This window comes from Diadema setosum, chromosome 8 (assembly GCF_964275005.1).
Source record: "Diadema setosum chromosome 8, eeDiaSeto1, whole genome shotgun sequence".
NCBI lineage: Eukaryota > Metazoa > Echinodermata > Echinoidea > Diadematoida > Diadematidae > Diadema > Diadema setosum.
The window spans coordinates 17,564,249-17,584,725 of record NC_092692.1 but is presented as its reverse complement, the minus strand read 5'-3'; the positions used below and the strand labels follow the sequence as shown (position 1 = coordinate 17,584,725).

The 20,477-nt window shown below is 37.9% G+C and overlaps 2 protein-coding genes across 2 annotated transcripts in view; both read right to left on the bottom strand.

Annotated features, from left to right (window-relative positions):
- Positions 1–3,561: 3,561 nt before the first annotated feature.
- The window catches only part of LOC140232108 (tether containing UBX domain for GLUT4-like), a 53,052-nt gene continuing 36,136 nt past the window's right edge, over positions 3,562–20,477 (bottom strand). The window contains exons 12-18 of the mRNA XM_072312256.1: positions 9,611–9,677; positions 8,361–8,423; positions 7,092–7,144; positions 6,577–6,628; positions 5,654–5,726; positions 4,797–5,041; positions 3,562–3,861 (exon numbers count right to left, since the gene is read on the bottom strand). Of these exons, the coding sequence (XP_072168357.1) occupies positions 3,851–3,861; positions 4,797–5,041; positions 5,654–5,726; positions 6,577–6,628; positions 7,092–7,144; positions 8,361–8,423; positions 9,611–9,677 (564 nt within the window). The 3' untranslated portion in view covers positions 3,562–3,850. The remainder of the gene's footprint in view (positions 3,862–4,796; positions 5,042–5,653; positions 5,727–6,576; positions 6,629–7,091; positions 7,145–8,360; positions 8,424–9,610; positions 9,678–20,477) is intronic.
- Positions 12,940–19,778, bottom strand: LOC140231664 (uncharacterized). The gene is made up of 4 exons (XM_072311821.1): positions 19,656–19,778; positions 16,525–16,634; positions 14,090–14,473; positions 12,940–13,780 (listed from the first exon to the last, which is right to left on the bottom strand). Exons 1-4 carry the CDS (start codon positions 19,776–19,778, stop codon positions 13,366–13,368), a joined length of 1,032 nt encoding a protein of 343 aa, XP_072167922.1. The 3' UTR covers positions 12,940–13,365.

Below are 20,477 nucleotides of genomic sequence, written 5' to 3'. Positions count from 1 at the left end.
AATAACGAACCTTCGGAATAATGAGCCTTCGGACGAATGAGCCTTCAGAGTAACAAACTTTTGCAATAACGAAATGTAACCCCCTTCCCACATACCGACGCACACCCGAACCGATACCACATTCCTTCCTGATGAAACGATTTCCCAATGTTGATAAATAAGACATAATGGACCGTATGCAGAAAAGCAGCATCTGCCCGCACGCAACTCCACTCCGAATTCATAATTATACAAATCTGCCAAACAAACTCATCAAATTCAAAGCTGCTGATAAAATCAATATCAACGTTTATGCCAGCAACACCTTACTAGTTATCCCTCCCCACGCGCAGCTAAAAAACACATACGCAAAAAACTGACATAATAAACACATTCTTCCATCACACACACACACACACACACACACACACGCACAAACGGACACTAAATTATCATGTGCACGCGCACATGCACACTTTCTTGAAACCTCACCATGACTTTTTACATGGCATGTTTGCATGGATGTATAGCCATGTACGTTATGTGTTAGTATTTCAATGATTATGTCCAGAACGATATTACCCAGCAAAATGTGCTTCGAGGGCGGGCGACAATCCGTGCCGCCAGCTCCCTACACGGATTGTCGCCAGGCGACAATCCGTGTAGGGGGCGACAATCCGTGCCGCCAACGCCCGTCACGGATTGTCGCCCCGAGCAGGAGGCGACAATCCGTGTAGGGGCGACAATCCGTGTCGCAACAGGCGTGGACGCCGAAAATTTGAGTCAAATAAACTCATGCTTTATTGGCCAAAATAAAATGCATTACCAGTTTGTTTCTTCATTTTTTTGTGGAGCCAATTCGTGAAATCTCAACATGTTTACATATACAACATATATACTACATACAAACATACATACATGTGTATATAATACACACACACATACATATACTTGGTATTACAGGACCAAAGACAGATTGAGTACAGCGCTGTTATAAAGTTGAAATGCAATTATTTTAATAAGCATTATCTTGATGCAATTTACAAACAGTCATGCAGCACCAGATTTCTGTCAGCACAACTGATTTCTATTTCATGAACCATTTCATCATGCTTTGTATAATGTAAGTTCGCCGAATATAACAGGAAAGGTGGACAAAATGCTCATAGTAGGCTCCTACATACACATGTGCTGAAGGTACTCGGTACACTGTACTGTAATAGTGCCACAATTTCAAACCTTTGAACACCAAGCCTTCATTTTCTTTGATGCCTTATATATGAGAAAGACATTTTTGATTTCATAATTATTTACCTCTAGAAACCATGCGCTTGTACTTAAAGTTCATACTATTAAACATCACACACTGATGTATCAGCAATGACTTGTCTTGATTCGCTTAAACTGTAGTCAAAGAAACCATTTTCTAATTTATACCGTTGGTCAAATTATTATTTTTTGAATGCACCTGGCATATCACTAGTTTGAATTTGACCACAAATATGAGTATTTACTTTTTAGTTAAGACGATTTGGGGGTCTCGGTTGTGATATGGTCAACACCACCCAATATGACATTACAGAGACATTTTCATACGTTGCTGTTACTTTTCCTTTCTTCAGGAACAGAAAATACAGACACAAAACATACAAACTTTTCTTTTCGAAATACAAGTTATCACCTATTTTCATGTAAATGACGATACATGTAGTTTGATTATGCAAATTGCAACAAAATGATATCTAATCACTGAAACAAATGTTACAAGGATATTTGTTTTGCTAATTCCTTTCTTTTAGGAACATCACTTATATAAGTGATAGCCAATGAAAAACAGACACGACAATTGCACTTATCGCTTTCTCATTACCTTCTGACATAAACATACTGTCAATCATTAAAATGTCAGAAATAACGTCACTAAATTTGCTGGAACTTACTGGAAAAAAGCCGGAACAGACATGTTTCTGAGGGCAATCTGAATGAAAAGGGAGAAGGAATGGAATAAAACCCTCAGAAGTAAACATTAATTGAAATGACATGTTTTTACTAGAAAGTTTTAAATTCTTCAAAAGAATTCTACACATTAGTATCAACAATTCTGCCTAAGTTAAGCAGGTACATCTGCAAAGTTATATCAAACAAGCACCCACTTTACCTTGAAAGAATTTAACAACACCTACTGGTGATAAATAAAAAGGAATCATTGTATAAGTATTGGTTACGTAAAGCCAAATATAGGGCAGACTGAAAAATAAGAAAAAGGAAAATCTACCTTTGACCATTGCACAGTTGTGTAGTGTTCTTGCACATTATGCTTTCTTTATGACCCTTGTACGTAGGTATACAACAAACTCTCATTTAGAATCGTACAGCTGAATGGAACAAGCATGAAAAAATGGCACCTGACGCTCCAAAGGTCCAAGTTAAGACATATGTACATGTATTTAAATCTTATGTGCATCATTACTAAAATTACAGTGACAAACAACAGGTTTCTTTTTTGTAACTGATAGACAAACTGTCCTACATCAACACAAATAAGCATTGAACTATTTAGAGTTTAGCAGTAGCCAGGGTAACAAACATGGGCAAACAGTTGTACATACTTGGGCAGGATTCGAACCCACGACCTCCTGATCAGCGGATTGCCGTCTTATCCATTAGTCCACCGAGCTTCTGCCTGACAGCCAGTGCTGGTTCTACTCCTTATAGCATGCAGTTACAAGTACTTCACATTTATTCAAATGAATTAATAGCTTCAATTAATCAATTAACTGAATTTGTCCATCAGTTGCAATAAAAATCATAAGATTCAATTTTTCGGAGTATGCTGGATCTTGACATTGCCATAAGTGCAAACACCAATTTATACTTGACTTGGCAATGAGGGTGGATTTCCCAGAGTTACCTTTCCCTTCCATAAATGATCCCATCTCATCCAAGGGATCCAAGTCCATGGACTCAATGGCTGTGCCAATTCCAATATATTGTGTACTGTATATGCCATACATCTTGCAAGGTTTTTATTTTGCAATTTAATATGCAAAAATGTTAACTCTGATCCAGACATGAATGAGGCTTGCATGTGTACATTTCTCCATTCATTGCTGTCCTCCAGGATCGCAAATTTAACCTCTCATATGACATTGTTGAGGAGTCACAATTCGTATAGAATTAGACTCGCTAAATATTATACAGTATTATATAAATGCTTCAAGCAAGCATCATCGTAGCTACTGCTGCATATGGCTGGTCATGCAGAACAAGACCTTCTTGTTACCCTGCTTGTGGTGCAGGCAGGGAAGATTTGATGCTGAATGTAAAAGCTTTCTACACCATGCCAAATCATTTTGGAATCAGAAAATGTATATGTCACTCAGACACAGAGAGACACAAATGGTGAAGATTTAATCATATTCAGATGGTGAAGTACATGTAGTAACATGACAAACTGGCAGTTTATAAATAAGGCAAGCATTGACTTCCTCCTTGATCTGCTTCCTGACACCCCCCCCCCCAAAAAAAAAAGAAAAAAAAAATATATATATATATATATGAGCATCAGGAAAGTTTGGCATACATGCTCTGTTTGAAATGTATGTATTTAAGAACAGAACAATACACAAAAAAAAATGTATAAAGTGCTGTAAGTATACATGGGCAGAGCAGACTTCTGAACATTTAGATATATCCTGTCTGGTTCACTTATAGTACGGTACGTGCAAAAATCAAACTGAGATGAAGATTCAACGTTGTCGACAGTCTCATCCTAGATCACTGGTATTCTCCTGTTTCTAGGATGTCATTGATGAGTCCAATGGGGAGCTTCCCTTCCATATCCTTCTCTGTTGGTCAAAGATTGTCCTCTTCACTTTTTGCCTGCAGGAAGAAAACAAACATTTCACTTTAAAATCTTTCAACACAAAAAAAAAACATGTCATGATAACAACAATGCAAGAGTTTGTTTAGACATATTTGACACCCATGACAGCACTTTCACTATAGTGAATGCCATCATAAACCACAACAACACATAGCTGTGGGTATATGTTCAATATTTTGTGTTCTATTTCAATTGATCCACCTTTGACAGTTGGGTTGGTTCAATACATAAACATAACATATAACTATGTTTAAAGAGGGACAAAACCATATATACAATATGCTATAACTATGCAATGCAACATTTAGAGGATAGAATAACAGGAAGTAAAATGAAAGAAAAGACAAACACACAAACAAACAAATACAACATTCATCCGAGTCTTTGCACACTGAAATCTCTTCACAATACACGATTTAATTTACTGAATGATCCTATGTTAAAGGGACTGTACAGTACTGGTTGAGGCAAGGATTCAGCTTCTAACGTTTTGCGAGATATTTAGAAACCACTCTGTGAAATGTTAAAGAGCATACAATTCTAAGGGGAATCAAAAGTTTGATGGAAATCGGCTTTGAAATGACTGAGATATCCAAAAACAAGGTAAAACAAAGAGATCATAATAAAAGCCATGGCCTGTCAACTTTATTAAGATCGCTTTTTTTGGATATTTCAGCCATTTCAGGACCAATCTTCATCAAATAAACGTTGAATCATTCTTGGAATTACATGCTCTTTCATATTTCATGAGAGGTTTCTCATTATCTCACAAAAAATTTCATAAAACTGAAAATAAGTCTCAACCAAAACTGTATGTTCCCCATTTCCCATTCATGAATAAAACACCAGTAAAAATGATATGGATGCAAAATGATTTGGTCAGTCTTCCACTTGTCCAATAGCTACAACACCAGTTTTGATTTGTCCTCACCCATCTTGAACCACTTGGGAACCTTGGTCGACCCCACAGCTGACCCTGATGAGGGCGAGGCCTGCCTCTTCTGCTGGGACGATGTCGCTGAAACCGGCCCAGGTGTGCCTTGGGAGGTCGATGACCCCGACGCTCCCTCTGAGAAGGATGAGGAGGATGCTGCTGATGAGGTGGCTGCTCCGGAGGTTGATGACCCAGATGACGATTGCGAGGCAGAAGATGCCCTCAAGGCACCAGTGTTCATTCTGAGCATTGTACAAAAAATACAATTTCTTACAATATACTGTATGTACATAAACTCAGCATTAATACCTTCATCAATCCAGGATTCTGAACATCTGATTACTCTTCACATTGACTTGAAGTTAATCAGTAGTTGAGTAGAAGTGGAGTATTATACAACAAAATATCATATGAACTATAAACTTGACAACTGTAATGTGACATTCATGTGGGGGGAAAAAAAGAGGTATACCGGTAATCTGTTTTTCTACAGAGATGCCTGTTCACTTTTTGAAAAACTTAAAGAAAACAAAATAAAAAATATGGTGAGAGAACTTTTTATCCCTTGCAAGCAAAGAAACAGCAACATGACACCGGTTTGACACTTTAAAAACTAGGCCACTGTAAAGCCCCTGCCTTACTTCAATGAGAAAAAAAGAAGAACATTATTAAAATCAAGAAAATCTACACTCACATTCAAGCATTTCAAAGCAAATGGGATTACTAAATTGATATTAGAATCATTAAAAAAACCAACTGTGTTTATATGAAGCAGAACAATGAGGACTATGAACATCTGCAAAGTTTACATAGCAAATACATGTACACACATTCGTCACACGCACAGTACTCACTGTTTTGCAACCGCACTCTCAGCCTGTAGAGGGGAATCCAAATTACATAAGATCTCTTCATGAAGATTGTAATCTGAAACAAAGTTATGAAGGAAGGAAAGAGAAAGGGAAATATATCAAAACCACATACCCAAGAGAATTTAGACAGCATAGGAAACATACACACAAATACACACATACAAACATGTCTTTATCCCTTTTAATACAGATGTTCCTCACATTTACATTGCAAGGCAATTATAATTTTGACGGTTTTCAATGTGAATTATGGACTTTTGTGTCAGTGATATACGCACTGCCACAACAAAACACCTCAGAATGCTTGCTTTCAGAGTTGCATTATCAACTTTTAGCATCTGACCACTTTTTCAAACATACATGAAACAATCACTGTACTCATTCATATATTACAGAAATCAGCATGGATGTAATAAAACAGCAAATAATTCAGTAAGCAGATGTTCCAGCTCCTTACCTCAATACTCTAACAGTCCCTCATTTAAATCTAATAGCTTTGACTACTGTATCAAGCTTCATTAGTTTGACAGTTTATTGCAGCACATAGGACAGTACGCTGCATAAATGTATAAAAGCTATGACAAAGCAAAATAAAGGACTGACATAATAAGTGGAAGATGAATGCCTATCTAAAAAGATGGACAAGGCCATGTCAGTGTTGCTTCGCACATCTATCTATGATAGATGGAAAAAAGTGAAAATAAATAAGTAAATAATTAAATAATAAATGAATAAATGAATAAATAAATGAATGAATGAATGAATGAATAAATGAATGAATAAATGAATGAATAACTAAATAAATAAATAAAGAAAGAAATAAACAAACAAACAAACAAACAAATAAATAAAGAAATGAATGAATGAATGAAGGGCGATAGGGGGAAAAAAAGAAACCTGCAAACCTCTTGTATCTTGTGTGCCAAAGTAAACCAGTGCCGCTGGAAAGAGTTTGGCCTGTACAGGTAGAGAAGTTAGAAAAGGTATGATTACTTGTACGTAATATGCATCACTGAGTAATTTATGTCTTATTATACACACAAGGAACATTTTCCATGTACTGTACGAGCTGAAATTTTCACGGTGGTTTTATTTTCGCGAATTTCGCGAATCGCCTTTGAACCGCGAAAATAACAACACGCGAAAATAACAACGCGCAAATAGTTATGTTCAGTTAGACCGTCGCAACCGCGAAATTAACAACACGCGCAAATGTCCTCCAAGTAGCAATTCGCGAAAATATCTGTACGCGAAAAATTCAGCTCATACAGTATATCTCACTTGAAGGCAGTGAAGAAGTGGTAGTCTACACTTTGAGGGATAAGAAGGCCTACATTATAAAGCACCAATATCTTTGAAACATAAGCACTATAACATGTTACAATCTATCACAACAATGGCTGACGTTTCAGAGACTTACCTTGAACAAAGTTTGAGAAGTATCCTTCAGAACAGTCTTGGGAGGAGTGATGACTAAGGAGGAAAAGGGGAACATCACGGATAAAATTAGCATCGTTTAATCATGTTATATGGTTTGAACTTTCTTTTATTGATACTCCAGCTGGTATTAACCTGTTGAGGACGAGTCCCGAGTATACTCAGGCAGGAGTCTATGGGAAATGCATGTTGTAGCAAAATCAGTCCATCCATAATGGGTTAAACACATCAGTGGTATCACCAAATTCACAAGGGGAATTCAAAGAATGGATCAGAGTGAGATGCAATATCGCATATTGTTGCTGGGTGACAAGAGCTTGTATCTCGAATTTTGGTGAAAATCACTTTTATTTTTGGATCAGTTGTCAGATAATCAGTTAAATGATATCCCGTTCAAATCCTAGCTGACTTATCCCCATCATGAAAAGACAAAAGCTTGTCTAAGGAAAGGCAATCGCATTCATAATTATGCTTTGGCTTTCATGTTTTTTCGCTCTCCTGAACATTTGACATTTTAGAGATAAGGGGTTTCGTCACCCCAACAGCCATATGCTACCTATGAGATGAAATACCAAACACTCCATGTATGTAACAGATAAAAGCAGTTTCTTGCAGCAATTTATTTTTTTTTTTTTATAACAAAAAAGACTATAAAAACAAGTATTGGAAATTGTAATAAAAAATACTGTTTCTTTTCCTTCCTTTTCTCTTTTTCACCTTCTCCACCTACTTACATAGTTGACAATGCTAAGTCAACATTCTTTGCAAAATAGTATCTGAAATATGTCAAGATAATTGTAAATCCAAGTGTATACATGATACTGATCTTAAAGGGGATGACTAGTAACTGATCAGTGGGAATCAGTGGGAATGCTGGAGGATGATCGTTCCAATCCTTGTGGGATTCATTTAAGTGTACATTATATATCTATTGTTGTGTGAAAATTATTTGCTTCAGAATGGTCTCACATTCAAGTAATGTGTAGTTTAATGTTTCCAGGTTAGCATGCCTGGTCAGTGACGGGGCATTAATCTGCACATTACTTGAATATGAGACAGTTCTGAAGCAAATAATTTTCACACAACAGCAGATATATAATGTACTCTTAAATTAATTCCACAAGGATTGGAACAATCATCCCTCAGCATTCCCACTGATTTCCACTGATCGGTTACTAGCCATCCCCTTTAAGTACAGCAATGTTCCATGAAGACGATTGAATCAAAGCAGATTATGAAGAGTTTCACTTACAAAGGTAGAACTGTTGCTTCTTGTCGGCCAAGTTTGATCTGACAAATTCTTTGACAGCTTCAACTGCGCCATGCAAAAAGAGACAGGTAGGAGATATGACACTTTAATTTCTTATGAAAGAAGATGTAAAATATTATGACGGAAAATATTATAACGGTAAATATTTCACTTTCATCAAAGTAGACATCATCGGATATTCAAGAACAGAACGGGACATGCACCCATGTAAATTTAGTACCTCATACTGCTATATTTACAGCACTTCTTTTGGCATAACAAGCCATGTTAACAGAAAGCAGAGACACAACATTAAAACCCACTAAAACAAGTATTTCAAGTGAAGGTGGTTTCACTTAAATTTCTCTTGTAACAAGACAAAAAATTTAATATAATTTATATCGCCAGATATACAAGAATGGAAAAGGACAAGCAACCCTTTATGTCAGCAGGTCCCTGACAATGCAACATTTTACAACTAATCCTTCATGTACTTTACTTACTTTTAATTACTTTAATGACTTTTTAATCCTTCCACATATCTAACCATGCTATACAAAAATGAAGTTACAGTAGACTCCTGTTATATCGAAGTCCTTGGGACCGGCAGTTTTCTCTCGTTATATCGAAATTTTGTTATAAACGAACACTTAAACGATAAAAATACAGAGTGGATAATGTTACTGCCTGAATTTTTATTTCATTATAACCAGAATTTTGTTATAACTGTGTTCGTCATAACGGGAATGCAATGTACGCAACAGTTTAACCTAATAAAACAAGTATTTCAAGAAAGAATGGTTACAGTAACATGAATATCTGAAGATAAATCCTCACGTGTTGATATAAAGAATTCATATACACAACTAGAACATTTCCTCAAACAGTATAAATTGTCATATATCAATGTAGTTATAAACTGTAAAACCAGAAACAATCGGGGCATGAAATTTTTGTGAATTGGAGGTGACAGTCTTTTTCGCTGCATGAAACTTTCGTGAATATGCCACTGGCATTCAATGCACTATGAAGACAAACACTTTTGCATGCATTTTAATTTTGCGAATCTTGACTCCTCAAGAAATTTGCGAAAGTTGCATGCATAAGAAAATGTCTGGTTTTACAGTACAAGAGTTCAATGTCAGGCGCATGATTGTAAACTTTATACCACTGCACAGTACCAAGTATACATTTGAAAGGTTTGCTGAAATGCTGGAAGGAAAATACATGGGGGTGAAATTATGGAAACACACCTGTTTCATGAGGTCTGAAAAATCCTTGCAGGATCACCCTCTCTGGAAAGTGAACTCGAACAACCACCTAACATACAAACCAGAAACAAAAAATGAACTTTCATTGTTAAAGCACATTGGGTGATTTCACGTTCAGTGCTAGTGCTACATAGTATTAGAGCTAACTCAACACTGGCATCATCGATAAAAACTGAGCTTGAAATCAGGCAGTGTTAGCAGGTATATACAAAAAATATAATAAATATCTGATAGTTCAAGTTGAATGTCGTCTGCTGAACCGAGCTCCACTGTTTGCATTGGTGATTTACATGCTTTCCCCATTGGCTAACACTAGCCCCAGGGGATGATCGATAATCATACATGTATTCTTAATTTTAAGACCGGTGTTGATGTGGTGTCGCTATGTGCAAGATCCACATTAATGTCCATTGTGGATGCATAAGCACAATCATATTTTTGTCTTTCTGAAATCTTAACTAGATTTCTTTGAAATGACACAACAAATCAGACATAAAGCCAAACATTTCAATTGCATTTCTACTATATATAATACTGTAGACAGGTTTGTGTACAGCCACACACACACACACACACACACACACACACACACACACAAACACACGCATGCAAACAAACACACACTCACACGTACAGACATACATACATACAAACACACAGACAAACAATTATACACGTTTAAGGTGAAAAATGTTGGTTTGCGACTTTTTCATGCAAGGTTCCATTTGTTCACTTATCCTGTCAATACTGTATACGCCAAACATTTCGTGAGGTTTTTATTTTCGCAAATTTCGCGAGTCAGGTGCTATTCGCGAAATTAAAGACATGCGAAAATATTGATTCTGATCCTGATGTGAAGTGACGTACACGTGTACACTTGTACAGGACTTGTACAGGAGTCCACGATCACGAATTTAACCACTCGCGAAATCGTCAGGAATTCCCGATTCACAAAAATTTAGACTTGCAAATATATTGCATATAAAGTAGTTATCACAAATACACCCTCATCTTACCAGAAAAGGCAATATCACTGTTGATGATATGATCTCTGTTATTTGACTAAAGGTATTGCAGTAAAAGGGTAATCTGAAAGCATACTATGATATACAGTAATATACAATAATGCTACAAAGCTCCAGAAGATCTACTCACCATAAATTGGACAACTGACAAGTCAAACTTTGATGACACAAGTGCAGACCTTTCTAGTATCTTTATTGTGACATCTTTCATCTTGTTTGGAGGACCATTTCTTGATGTGTTTCACAGCTTCACACTTATCAAATGCATAATAGCGACAGTAGCAAGTACATTGATGTTGCAAGGCTTTACAAAAAATAAAAAATAAACAAATAACTGCTTTAATTTCCTTTGTATAATTTATAACCTGTAGAAAAGGAAGAAATTTAGACATGTAAAATACTTCATAATCAAATGCACTTACAGCAAATGGCACACGTCTATACCTATTGCAAATACCACATTTGATTATGCATCTTAGAAGTTTGGGCTTCCCTAGAGATCAAATCTTGCAGTTCTTTTATTTCCCCTACCCCCCCCCCCAAAAAAAAATACAATAACAAACAAACAAACAAACCAAAACAAAACAAATCAAAACAAATAACAAAAACAGTATTTGAGATAAACAGTTTGTTTTTTATTTTGTACATTAAAGGAATATGAGCACGAAAAGTCTTTGCTACAAATCATGAACCAGTCCATTCAGGATTCATTATCAAATCATACTTCCACGTTTCCATGTACGCGCAACAATTCCTATCTTCAAGATATGACAAGATATCATTTGGCTTCAAAGTTCATTAGTGCACCAACATCTGCACTAATTGACAAGCCAACACTGCTGAATTGCATTGAATAACAGAGCACACATTATGCTAGGAATTTGCTCAAGCTGCTGATATCTTCTTTATGTACTCATATGTGTGTATCTCCTACGGGTGTACATGTATCTACAGTTGAACCTCTCGTATCCGGACAAGTCGGGACTGGGGCTCATCCGGATAAGGGATTTGGCCGGATACGGGAGACTCAATGCTTTATAAATGTACATGTACATACACATGACAATGTAGCCCATTGTAGTACCACATGTAGTAATGTGTATACTGCAACCTTTTGATTGTTACACTCGGTAACAGACCCCAAAATAGAGGTTCGTGTTTGCAAGAATGAAATCATTTTCTTTTATAAATTCTTGGGATGATTTACCTAAATAATTATTAAGAAATGTATATGTAATTTATGTAATTTATGTGTGTTTGTGTAGGAGTTCTCAAGGAGTTGGGAATCCCCCTTTCCTCCCGTAATTATTTAAAAAAAAAAAGAAAATCACGGCGAGATTGCGTCCGTATAATAGAGAGATCCGGATAAAGGGAGGCCGGATAAGAGAGGTTCAACTGTATTGTATATGCAATATATGTAGGCGTGCAAAAAAATATTGCCACCCGTGACTGAAATGCAATGCATCATATCCACATTTATACGAAACTACTAACATTTCTTTTGGGAATGGGATAGCATTCATTTTTATTTTCATCACTGTGGCTCTTGATCCCGAAATCAACCACTCCAAAAATTGTCTACGAAGTCTTGATTTATGACATAAAATGCTGGCAAAATATGCGGCATATATACGGTATATCACTATTCCACTCCTCTCCTCCAATGTTCTCTCTACTGCAATCATAATGCATTCTCATGTAATAAATGAAGTCTTCACGTTTCAGTTCCACATTCTTTTTTTTCCCCAAGGTAACATCCACTTGACATAACAATAGATCACAAAAGTATGAAGAGATAATTTTTCCTCTCTTTTGCACTTTATCCCCCTCTGGTAAAACCCCAACATTATTTGTCAGGAGGGGAATGATACAACTTGGTGTGTCACTTCTTCAACAGCTGTTGCTAAATATGAAAGTTTACTGATCTTTTCATATTACGGATATCACTTTCTCTGAAGACCTGGGAACAAGCATCGTCATCCACCTGTTCAAACTGAATGCATTCTTAAACTTGGAATCCAGTTTGAAAGTTTCAATAGATGCCATGTTGAGCAACATTGTAGCATGCTTTCTAGTGTTCAGGAACAATCTAATAAAGCATAATGCCTAGAATATGAATGTGTTATAGCACACTAGTGTATTTTCCAAGTAAATTGTTAAGATATGAATGCAGATGCACATGTGTGTGCAAGTGCTCTCTGGTTTGAGGGGCATAGAGTGTTTTCTCATTACTAGGGACACAGAGAGAACAGTGCCTACTTTACTGGCATAAAATTGTGTGGCAGGAATCAATTTCTGCTCTCAGAAAATATAGCAATAAACAGACCGCACTTCCAAATGAGAATACTAAAATGAGCACTAAGAAAATCTTAAAAATGCACATTATCAGAATGAAAAGATCCCCCAAGGGTTCAGTGGATTGTTGATTCATGCATGAAGATGGGATAGCACAGGGCATATGGAAGAAGAACATGACAATTCATATAAAAAATGGCCTTTGAAAGTCCATTTCAGTGCAAGCCCATCTGCTTGTACATTTATGTCATACTGTTCTGAATATTTTGTTGAGTTATTTTTCCACAGCACACTTGCCACCTGACGAGAACTTCACAAGTGCGAGTCTGGTTCATTTGCGACACGTTCTGTTCACTGTGATCTGACAAGTTGACTGTGTGGTTGTTGACGAGAGTGATTTGCCATCGCAGCCCACCATCAGGACTTCACAATGTACAGTGCAGGTGGATTGGCAGGAACACTCATTTTCCCCCTTTTCTCCAGCAGCGTGAGAATCATCTGATTCTGGTCCAGCATTTGTTGCCACAGCATCTCCCTCATTTCCTCTCTCAGGGCATCCACTCGCCTCCACTGCTCATCCCGTTCCTCCTTCTTCCTCCTCATCTCCTCCTCCTCCTCCCGCCTCTTCTCCTCCTCCCGTCTCCTTCGGGCCTCTCGCGCCTGTCGTTGCGTATCCTCCACCAGCTTCAGCTCTTCATCCTTCCTCCTAAGCACCTCCTCTCGCTCCCTTAGAAGACCCTCGATCATCTCGATTTTCTTCAGCTGCAGATCACGGGTGTCGACATTCGCATCGGCGCATATCTTCTCTGGACGAGGCTCGGCAGCTTTCATCCTAAATCATACAGAAGGAAAACGGCAGAGCAAAACACAAAAGACTACCAATTATCACTGACCAATCATTTATAATCTGGGCGCTAATTCTCATTCCTTCTTACAAACTAACAAAAATTGGCTAATTTCTCCCACAAGTACAAAGGGGTCCTTACAGAACTGAAATAGCTAGGTATACAAAGTTTTCTTACTCTAAATTACCATCGAGTATGGCCGGACATTCTTTCGAGAACAAATGAAAGAGAGGATTTTCTGACTGCAATGTGAAATTGTCGATATGAGCACCAAATTGAGATTGCCATGCACACACCTTTTGGCAACATCATATATCCAGTCAGAAGGCCTCTCCCTTGATACTCGTGGTCCTGTTTCATCCTGAGGCAATTTGTCATCACTTGGCTGCCACCGCGTATGCTCTGCCTCAAGCTTCACCAGCTCCATGACCATCTGGCCGAATTCCCCTACGCGGCCCTCTTTATCTTGATACGTCCCTTTCTTTAGCAGCTCCTTTAAAGAATGGTACTTGTCTCTCACTCCTCGTTTGGTCACACGGTGACCTTGCTTACGGATATTGGCCGCAATGTCCTCCCAGGACTGCCCTCTCTCCTTTGTCCTCACTGTGTATTGGAAGGGGTTGACGGACTCTATCTCACGACAAAGCAGGACCGCCATCTCTTGAGTCCAGCTTGTTGGCCTAGAGAAGGCACAGGAGAAAAGATGAGCCAACGCATAATTGTTATTTTGTGCTAGTTTAACAACCATCACTCATTATGAACATAATTATAAAAATCAGGGTTCGAAATTGGCGATGGTCCGCTGGCCATTGGCCACCCAAAATCACGTCGGACTAGCTAAAAATCATAAAATTCTGAAGTTACTAGTCCGTCTGGCTAGCCAAAATATTGCTTCAGTGTCAAAATTGATTCTAAGTAGTCCGCCTGGCTAGTTAAAAAAAAAGTTAAGTGCGACCCCTGAAAATATCATGAAGATTATAGATATCCATAATCCAGCATTGAATAATCTCCAACCCCTCAAGGATCAACAAAGTCAATTCATTGTAAGTTTGGAATAATTTGACAAATACTTCACCTCGGAGTTTTGTGAAAGATTTTCAAATCATTATTAAGGTACTACATGAATGCAACCCACGTTAGTGTTTCACGACAACAAAAGAAGTTTTTCTATTGCAATAAGTTCCTCTCTCTCTCTCTTTCTTTTTTGTTCTTTTCTCTCTTTTTTTCTTTTTGTGTGTGTCTGATTTTCACCAAATTACATCCATTTAATTTTTTTTTTTTTCAGATTGAAGTGAACAGAAGGACATCGTAGTGTTACACCTAAATGCTACCTCATGCAGACCCTCAACCTTTCTGACTGAAAAATTCAGATAATATGGTTCAAAAGTACAAAAGAAAGAGAAGTTCCCATAGGATTCAAGGTAGTAAAATTATCAAGAACTATAAATCTATAAATGTCGCTATGGCGACTGGTATGCCTCCGCCATAATACATTGTTCTTCTAATAGGTCCATAGTACAATGTCTTGACAACGTGTGATGACAGTTTCACATAATTGGCAAAATATTAAAATGACAGATTTGTCACAAATGTGCTGAATGTTCACTTTCTTTGAACTAGGTTCAATTGGATGAATGACTAAATTGTCAAGAGTGCAGGTATTTGGGGATTTGAAGATTTTTACTTGGCTTTTGACCCTTTTATAAGTTCATGCATTTAGTAATCTTCAAGGTATGGGGAAAAAGTGTAATTTCAGTATATGGTAAAATATTAGCATTTAAACCTGGCCTTTGACCCTTGACCTTTGACCTCAAATTTCAAAAGAGAATCACTGTTAGGTAGAACATGCATAAATATGTAACAAGTTTCATAACGATACCTTGAGTTACTTTCGACATATGGAGGAAGAAGTGAAGTTTAGCACTTTCACTTGACCTTTTGACCTTTGGGCAAGAAACTTCTCACAAAATATCCATTGGGTAATACATGCATACGATATGAAGTTTCAAGAAAAAATCCTGCAGGCATTGCATAAATATGAGCGAAGTAGTGACACTTTGACGGGTTGACCTTGACCTTTGACTCATGACCCCCAACTTCCCTAGATAATCACTACCCATCAGTACATGCATATATACTAAGTTCCACAAAGATACCTTGAACCATTTCCAAGATATGGAGAAAAACGTGAAATTTCAACCTTTTGACTTGACCTTTGACCCATGACCTCATGACCCAAGAATCTCTCTGGAGAATCTTTATTGGGTAGTTCATATATAAACAAAGTTTCAAGAAAATACCTTCAGGCATTGCATGGATACGGGGGAAATAGTGAAATTTTGAGCATTTGACCTTGACCTTTTGACCTTTGACCTAGAGCATGTGCACCTTAAAGTTGATATGCACAACTTCACCCACTCATACATATACATGCCAAGTTTCAGTAAGATTCCTCAAACATTATTTTAGTTACGCTGTCCACAAAGTTGATTACGGACGAAACGGAAGGACGGACGGACGGACAACCCGAAAACATAATGCCTCCGGCACCACTTCGTGGCGGAGGCATAAAAATAGGAAACTCTCATTGAAACAAGAGCTGGCAATGATCAAACTTTAGATTGTGTCCTACAAATTCTGAATGGCTGGAAGTCTGCTCATGGCTTGTAATGAGCTTCATACCATATGTACCAGTCATACACTCCCTTTCAGGTAGGCCTACAGTACTCACATCTTTGGAGCTTGGATAGCCATGAGGTCAGCCTCTACAGCCTGGACAGCCAGGTTAGCCAGGTCAGCTAGGTCAGCCAGGTCTGAGGCAGAAGGGCTCTCTGGCAAAGGCTGTGCAAAAAAACAAAACAAAACAAAACAGAATAAAACTAAACAAAAAACGGGTCATCATCATGAAACACTTCCTCCTCTATTCAACAGTGAACAACAACATTTCAAGAAATTCAGCAAAAAACATTACCAGTACACAATTAGCACCAAAGAATAAAGTTATGACCCTTTCGAAGTAGGGTAAGAAAATCCTCGTAAAGAGGCATTCCCTGTGTATGTCTACAACCTGCCTGCCAGTTTTCTCACCAGAAGTTTTCGCTAATCTGGACTGTGTTTATGCTTCCCGTTTTTGGACCCTAAAGCAGCATTTTGAAACTTGATTAGTGCAAAACAAGGTTGCATCCTTGCTCATTTTGATATATAGACGCCTTTTCAAAATGAACAAAAAGGTGTGTTTATGATCGGCGTAATAATCGCAAAATCACACATCACGTACACTGTATGTACATGCGCTTAAATGTACCAGTACGTCATCTCTCAGGTGCTGTGCTTTTTAGCTCAAGCTCGATCACTGTTTAGCACATTTGGACACTAATACGTACACAGACATGTAAATGCAGAAGACCTCATGAGTATGGCACGGTGGTACAGTACAACATTTTGTCGAATTATAAACAGGGCCGTTTGCCAACAGTAGGCCTACATAGGAGTACATATACCGGGTACAGGACACTGTATGGTGTCACCATTTTACCAACCCCCCCCCCCCCCAACCCTCTTTTTTTACCCCGGAGTGGCACTAGAAAAAATTTAAGTAAAATTAACCTTGATCTGAGCGCGGTACTACTAACAATATTGTTAGAGCTTAACGTTAAGGGCTTAAATTTGTTTTTGAGCCAGGAGTAACTTGTTTACAAGACCTTTTAATTTTTTTTTTCTTTAGCTTATTGTCAGTAGGCCTACCAGACAGCTAGAACATCTAGAAACTCCAGCCAGTCCTTAAGTTATAACATTATTACTTGCCAGGCCTTGAAGAAACCTGGAAGTCATGGAATATGACAAAAATGCGCTGAAGACCCATTTTTTTTTGTGTGTGTGTGTGTGTGTGTCAGCTGAAGGAAACCTGGGTGCCACGTCACCCGATATGTAAACGCTGAAGGCCTTTTTTTTTCTTAATGTGTTAGTTCCTGAAACCCGGAAGTGCACCCTCCCCCATCCCCTACACCCCCCCCCCCACACCCCCTCCCCCCTTTTTTTGAAAACGTGGCGCTGGCCATGATCGGTACTCGCATTTCTTCTTTTTCTTCTTCTTCAGGTTCAATCTGCCTCCTTCAAGCTTCAGATTCTTGCAAACTTATTTCCTATATGTCTGCAGTCCATAGCGTGCATTAGTAGAATTATCGAAATGATACTAGGCTTTTCTAGTATAAAAATACTAACTGTTGGACTCTAGCTACTAGTATATTTTAGGCATGCTATTTTTTAAAAACACGCGCGTCACATTAGCCAGTCGGAACGTGACCATCATAACACTCATACTCGTCGACATACTCAGCAGCCATGCCAGAGCTTTCTAGTCCAGGCGCAGGGACCCAGAAAAAATGACTTCGTTCAACCCACCCCGCAGAAAAGGTTCGACTGCATAGGGTGGTCGGTTGGACTCTCTGGAACACCCCTAGGTAGTATGTGATTCGAAATTGTGGTATCAATAAAATTTTACAGGCCATTTTAGTTGCGACAAGACCTTATTGTTCAAAAAAGAGTCTGCGCACGCCAAGACTACTACACGCACCACTAGCTCTGCTACAGGCGCCAGTGCCAGTGGTGCGTGTAGTAGTCTTAGCACACGCAGACTTTTTCCTCGGCAAACAAGGGTTTTTGCCATTAAACTCACTAGCTGAGGTCATTGTAGTTTAGTTTCTAGCCGTTTTTATTTCGTGTATATTTTTTTCCGAGTTGCAGCAAGCCGAGTGAGGTTGCATACCCAGTGATCGTGACCCCAAACCGTTCGGGCGTCGTAATCACTTGGTATGCGCCTTCGCTCAGCTTAGCACAATAAAGTGGGCTTCTACACATGCGCAAGCTGCAACTCGGAGAGATGAAAACGAAATAAAAACGACTAGAAACTAGACTGGGGTCGGTTACGGCTGGCACTGAAAATTACAACATAATCACAGTTTTTTTTGCAGTTATTTCATGAATAATTCCTCAAAACACCGTAAAACCATATATATATATATGTTGCTAGAGATGTCAGCAAAGCAATGGGATACATTGTAAGTTAAAATATTGTGCATGGTTACCATGGTAACCAGATGTATACAGGTGATTGATAATCCAAAAAAATGCCTCCAACTGCTGCAAACTTTGGTATTTTTTGTTCAGTTTTTTTTTTTTTGTAGATAGGTGAATTAAAAACAAACATTTCTATTGATTATTGTTCAAAAAAATTTTTTTCCTGTTGCCATGGCAACCAGTAATATCCAATCAGGATTCAGCTGTCAATACTTAAGAACTAATGCCCATATTTTCAAAAAGCTCAATAAGCATGTCATTCTGCATAATTGTACCATTTACCGTACTTTTAACACATATTTGACTTCAAATTGCAGGCAAATGTTGTTTCCAGCAATGTGTGGACACAAAATTCCCTTCAAAATCTATGTTAATACAGAGAGCAAAGCCGACGATATTCTGATATTAGCTTTTTAGAGTATATATTTACAGAGAAATGGTTATTCGAAACCTTGGAAAAGAGCAGAAAAAAGCAATTGATTGTTCTTGTTCTTAAAGGAAATTTATTCAAGAATGCAGATAAGTTCCTTTCTAAAGAATGAATATACACGTACACTGCATTATCCATCAATGGAATTAAAAGCGTACTTTCGTTGGTAAGCTATATATATATTTGGACAACTTGTGGTGATATTTCATAATCAAGTTCGATTTACCAATTCTTTGTTAAATATGAATTCAATTTTTCATTTCTTGTTAAGCCTGTTACTAGAGCTCACAGTGTGATGGATTGACTTTCACTACTTCGTTATACATATATATATTGTGGCGGCCCCCCGCTTCTACTTCGTCGTCCATGCCGTTGTTCTCCTCGTTCATCATTATTGGAGGATCGGAAGTGACACCTATACCATCTTTGGCTAGTGTTGTATCGTGTTCTGTCTTGTGTTGTCGTTTGTCAGGATTCATCATGTAATCAGGCCGCGTGTAAGATTGTTAAGTCCCGAGCGGAAAGACTTTAACTAATCTTTGAAGGTAATTCTCGTAATATAACAGGGGGCACTATCCACCAAATGAATACAGTAAGTTCGTTTCGATCAAAATATATGATCTTGAAGTAAAGGGAAATCTGAATGCGTAAGATGTTTCAGAGGTTGTATACCGCAATGTTTGTAACTTAATCACACTAATGAAAAGTCAGAACAGATTTGTCTTTGAATTCAAAGTGAAATAACACTAAACATCAATTTATTAACTCATCTTTACAAACCAATTTATCACCACTGTTACATCATATACAGAATTAAACTACCTCTATGGAATACTCATCATACTATAAAATCCTGTCTTTCTATATTTTAAGTTATTATGGGGGCTAAATTATTCTTTGAGCTATAATTATAAAAGACCGCTCTCAGCGGTTAACTTTGTTCCTTACATTGGACTATGTCAGTCAGCAGACCGCTTATTGGGTTGTTTACACCTTGACCGCTCACGGCGGTAACCCCATCCCCTTCTGATTTTCACACTGAAATTTGCCCTTTATATACGCTTATTGCGGACGTAGTAGGAAACCCCTACTACGCGGATCGCGATCCGCATAGAATGCGTGCACTTACCCGAAAATGGCGATCCGTGCCAATTTTGTCCTATTTAAATGACGTAAAA

Bases quoted from the DNA above. Each gene is read 5' to 3' on its own strand.
- LOC140231664 (XM_072311821.1), bottom strand. From the start codon at position 19,778: ATGAATCCTGACAAACGACAACACAAGACAGAACACGATACAACACTA. The intron at 14,474-16,524 runs GTGAGTACTGTA...TGCCTTCTCTAG, and splicing joins GCTATCCAAGCTCCAAAGAT to GCCAACAAGCTGGACTCAAG. The intron at 13,781-14,089 runs GTGTGTGCATGG...TGTATGATTTAG, and splicing joins ATATATGATGTTGCCAAAAG to GATGAAAGCTGCCGAGCCTC.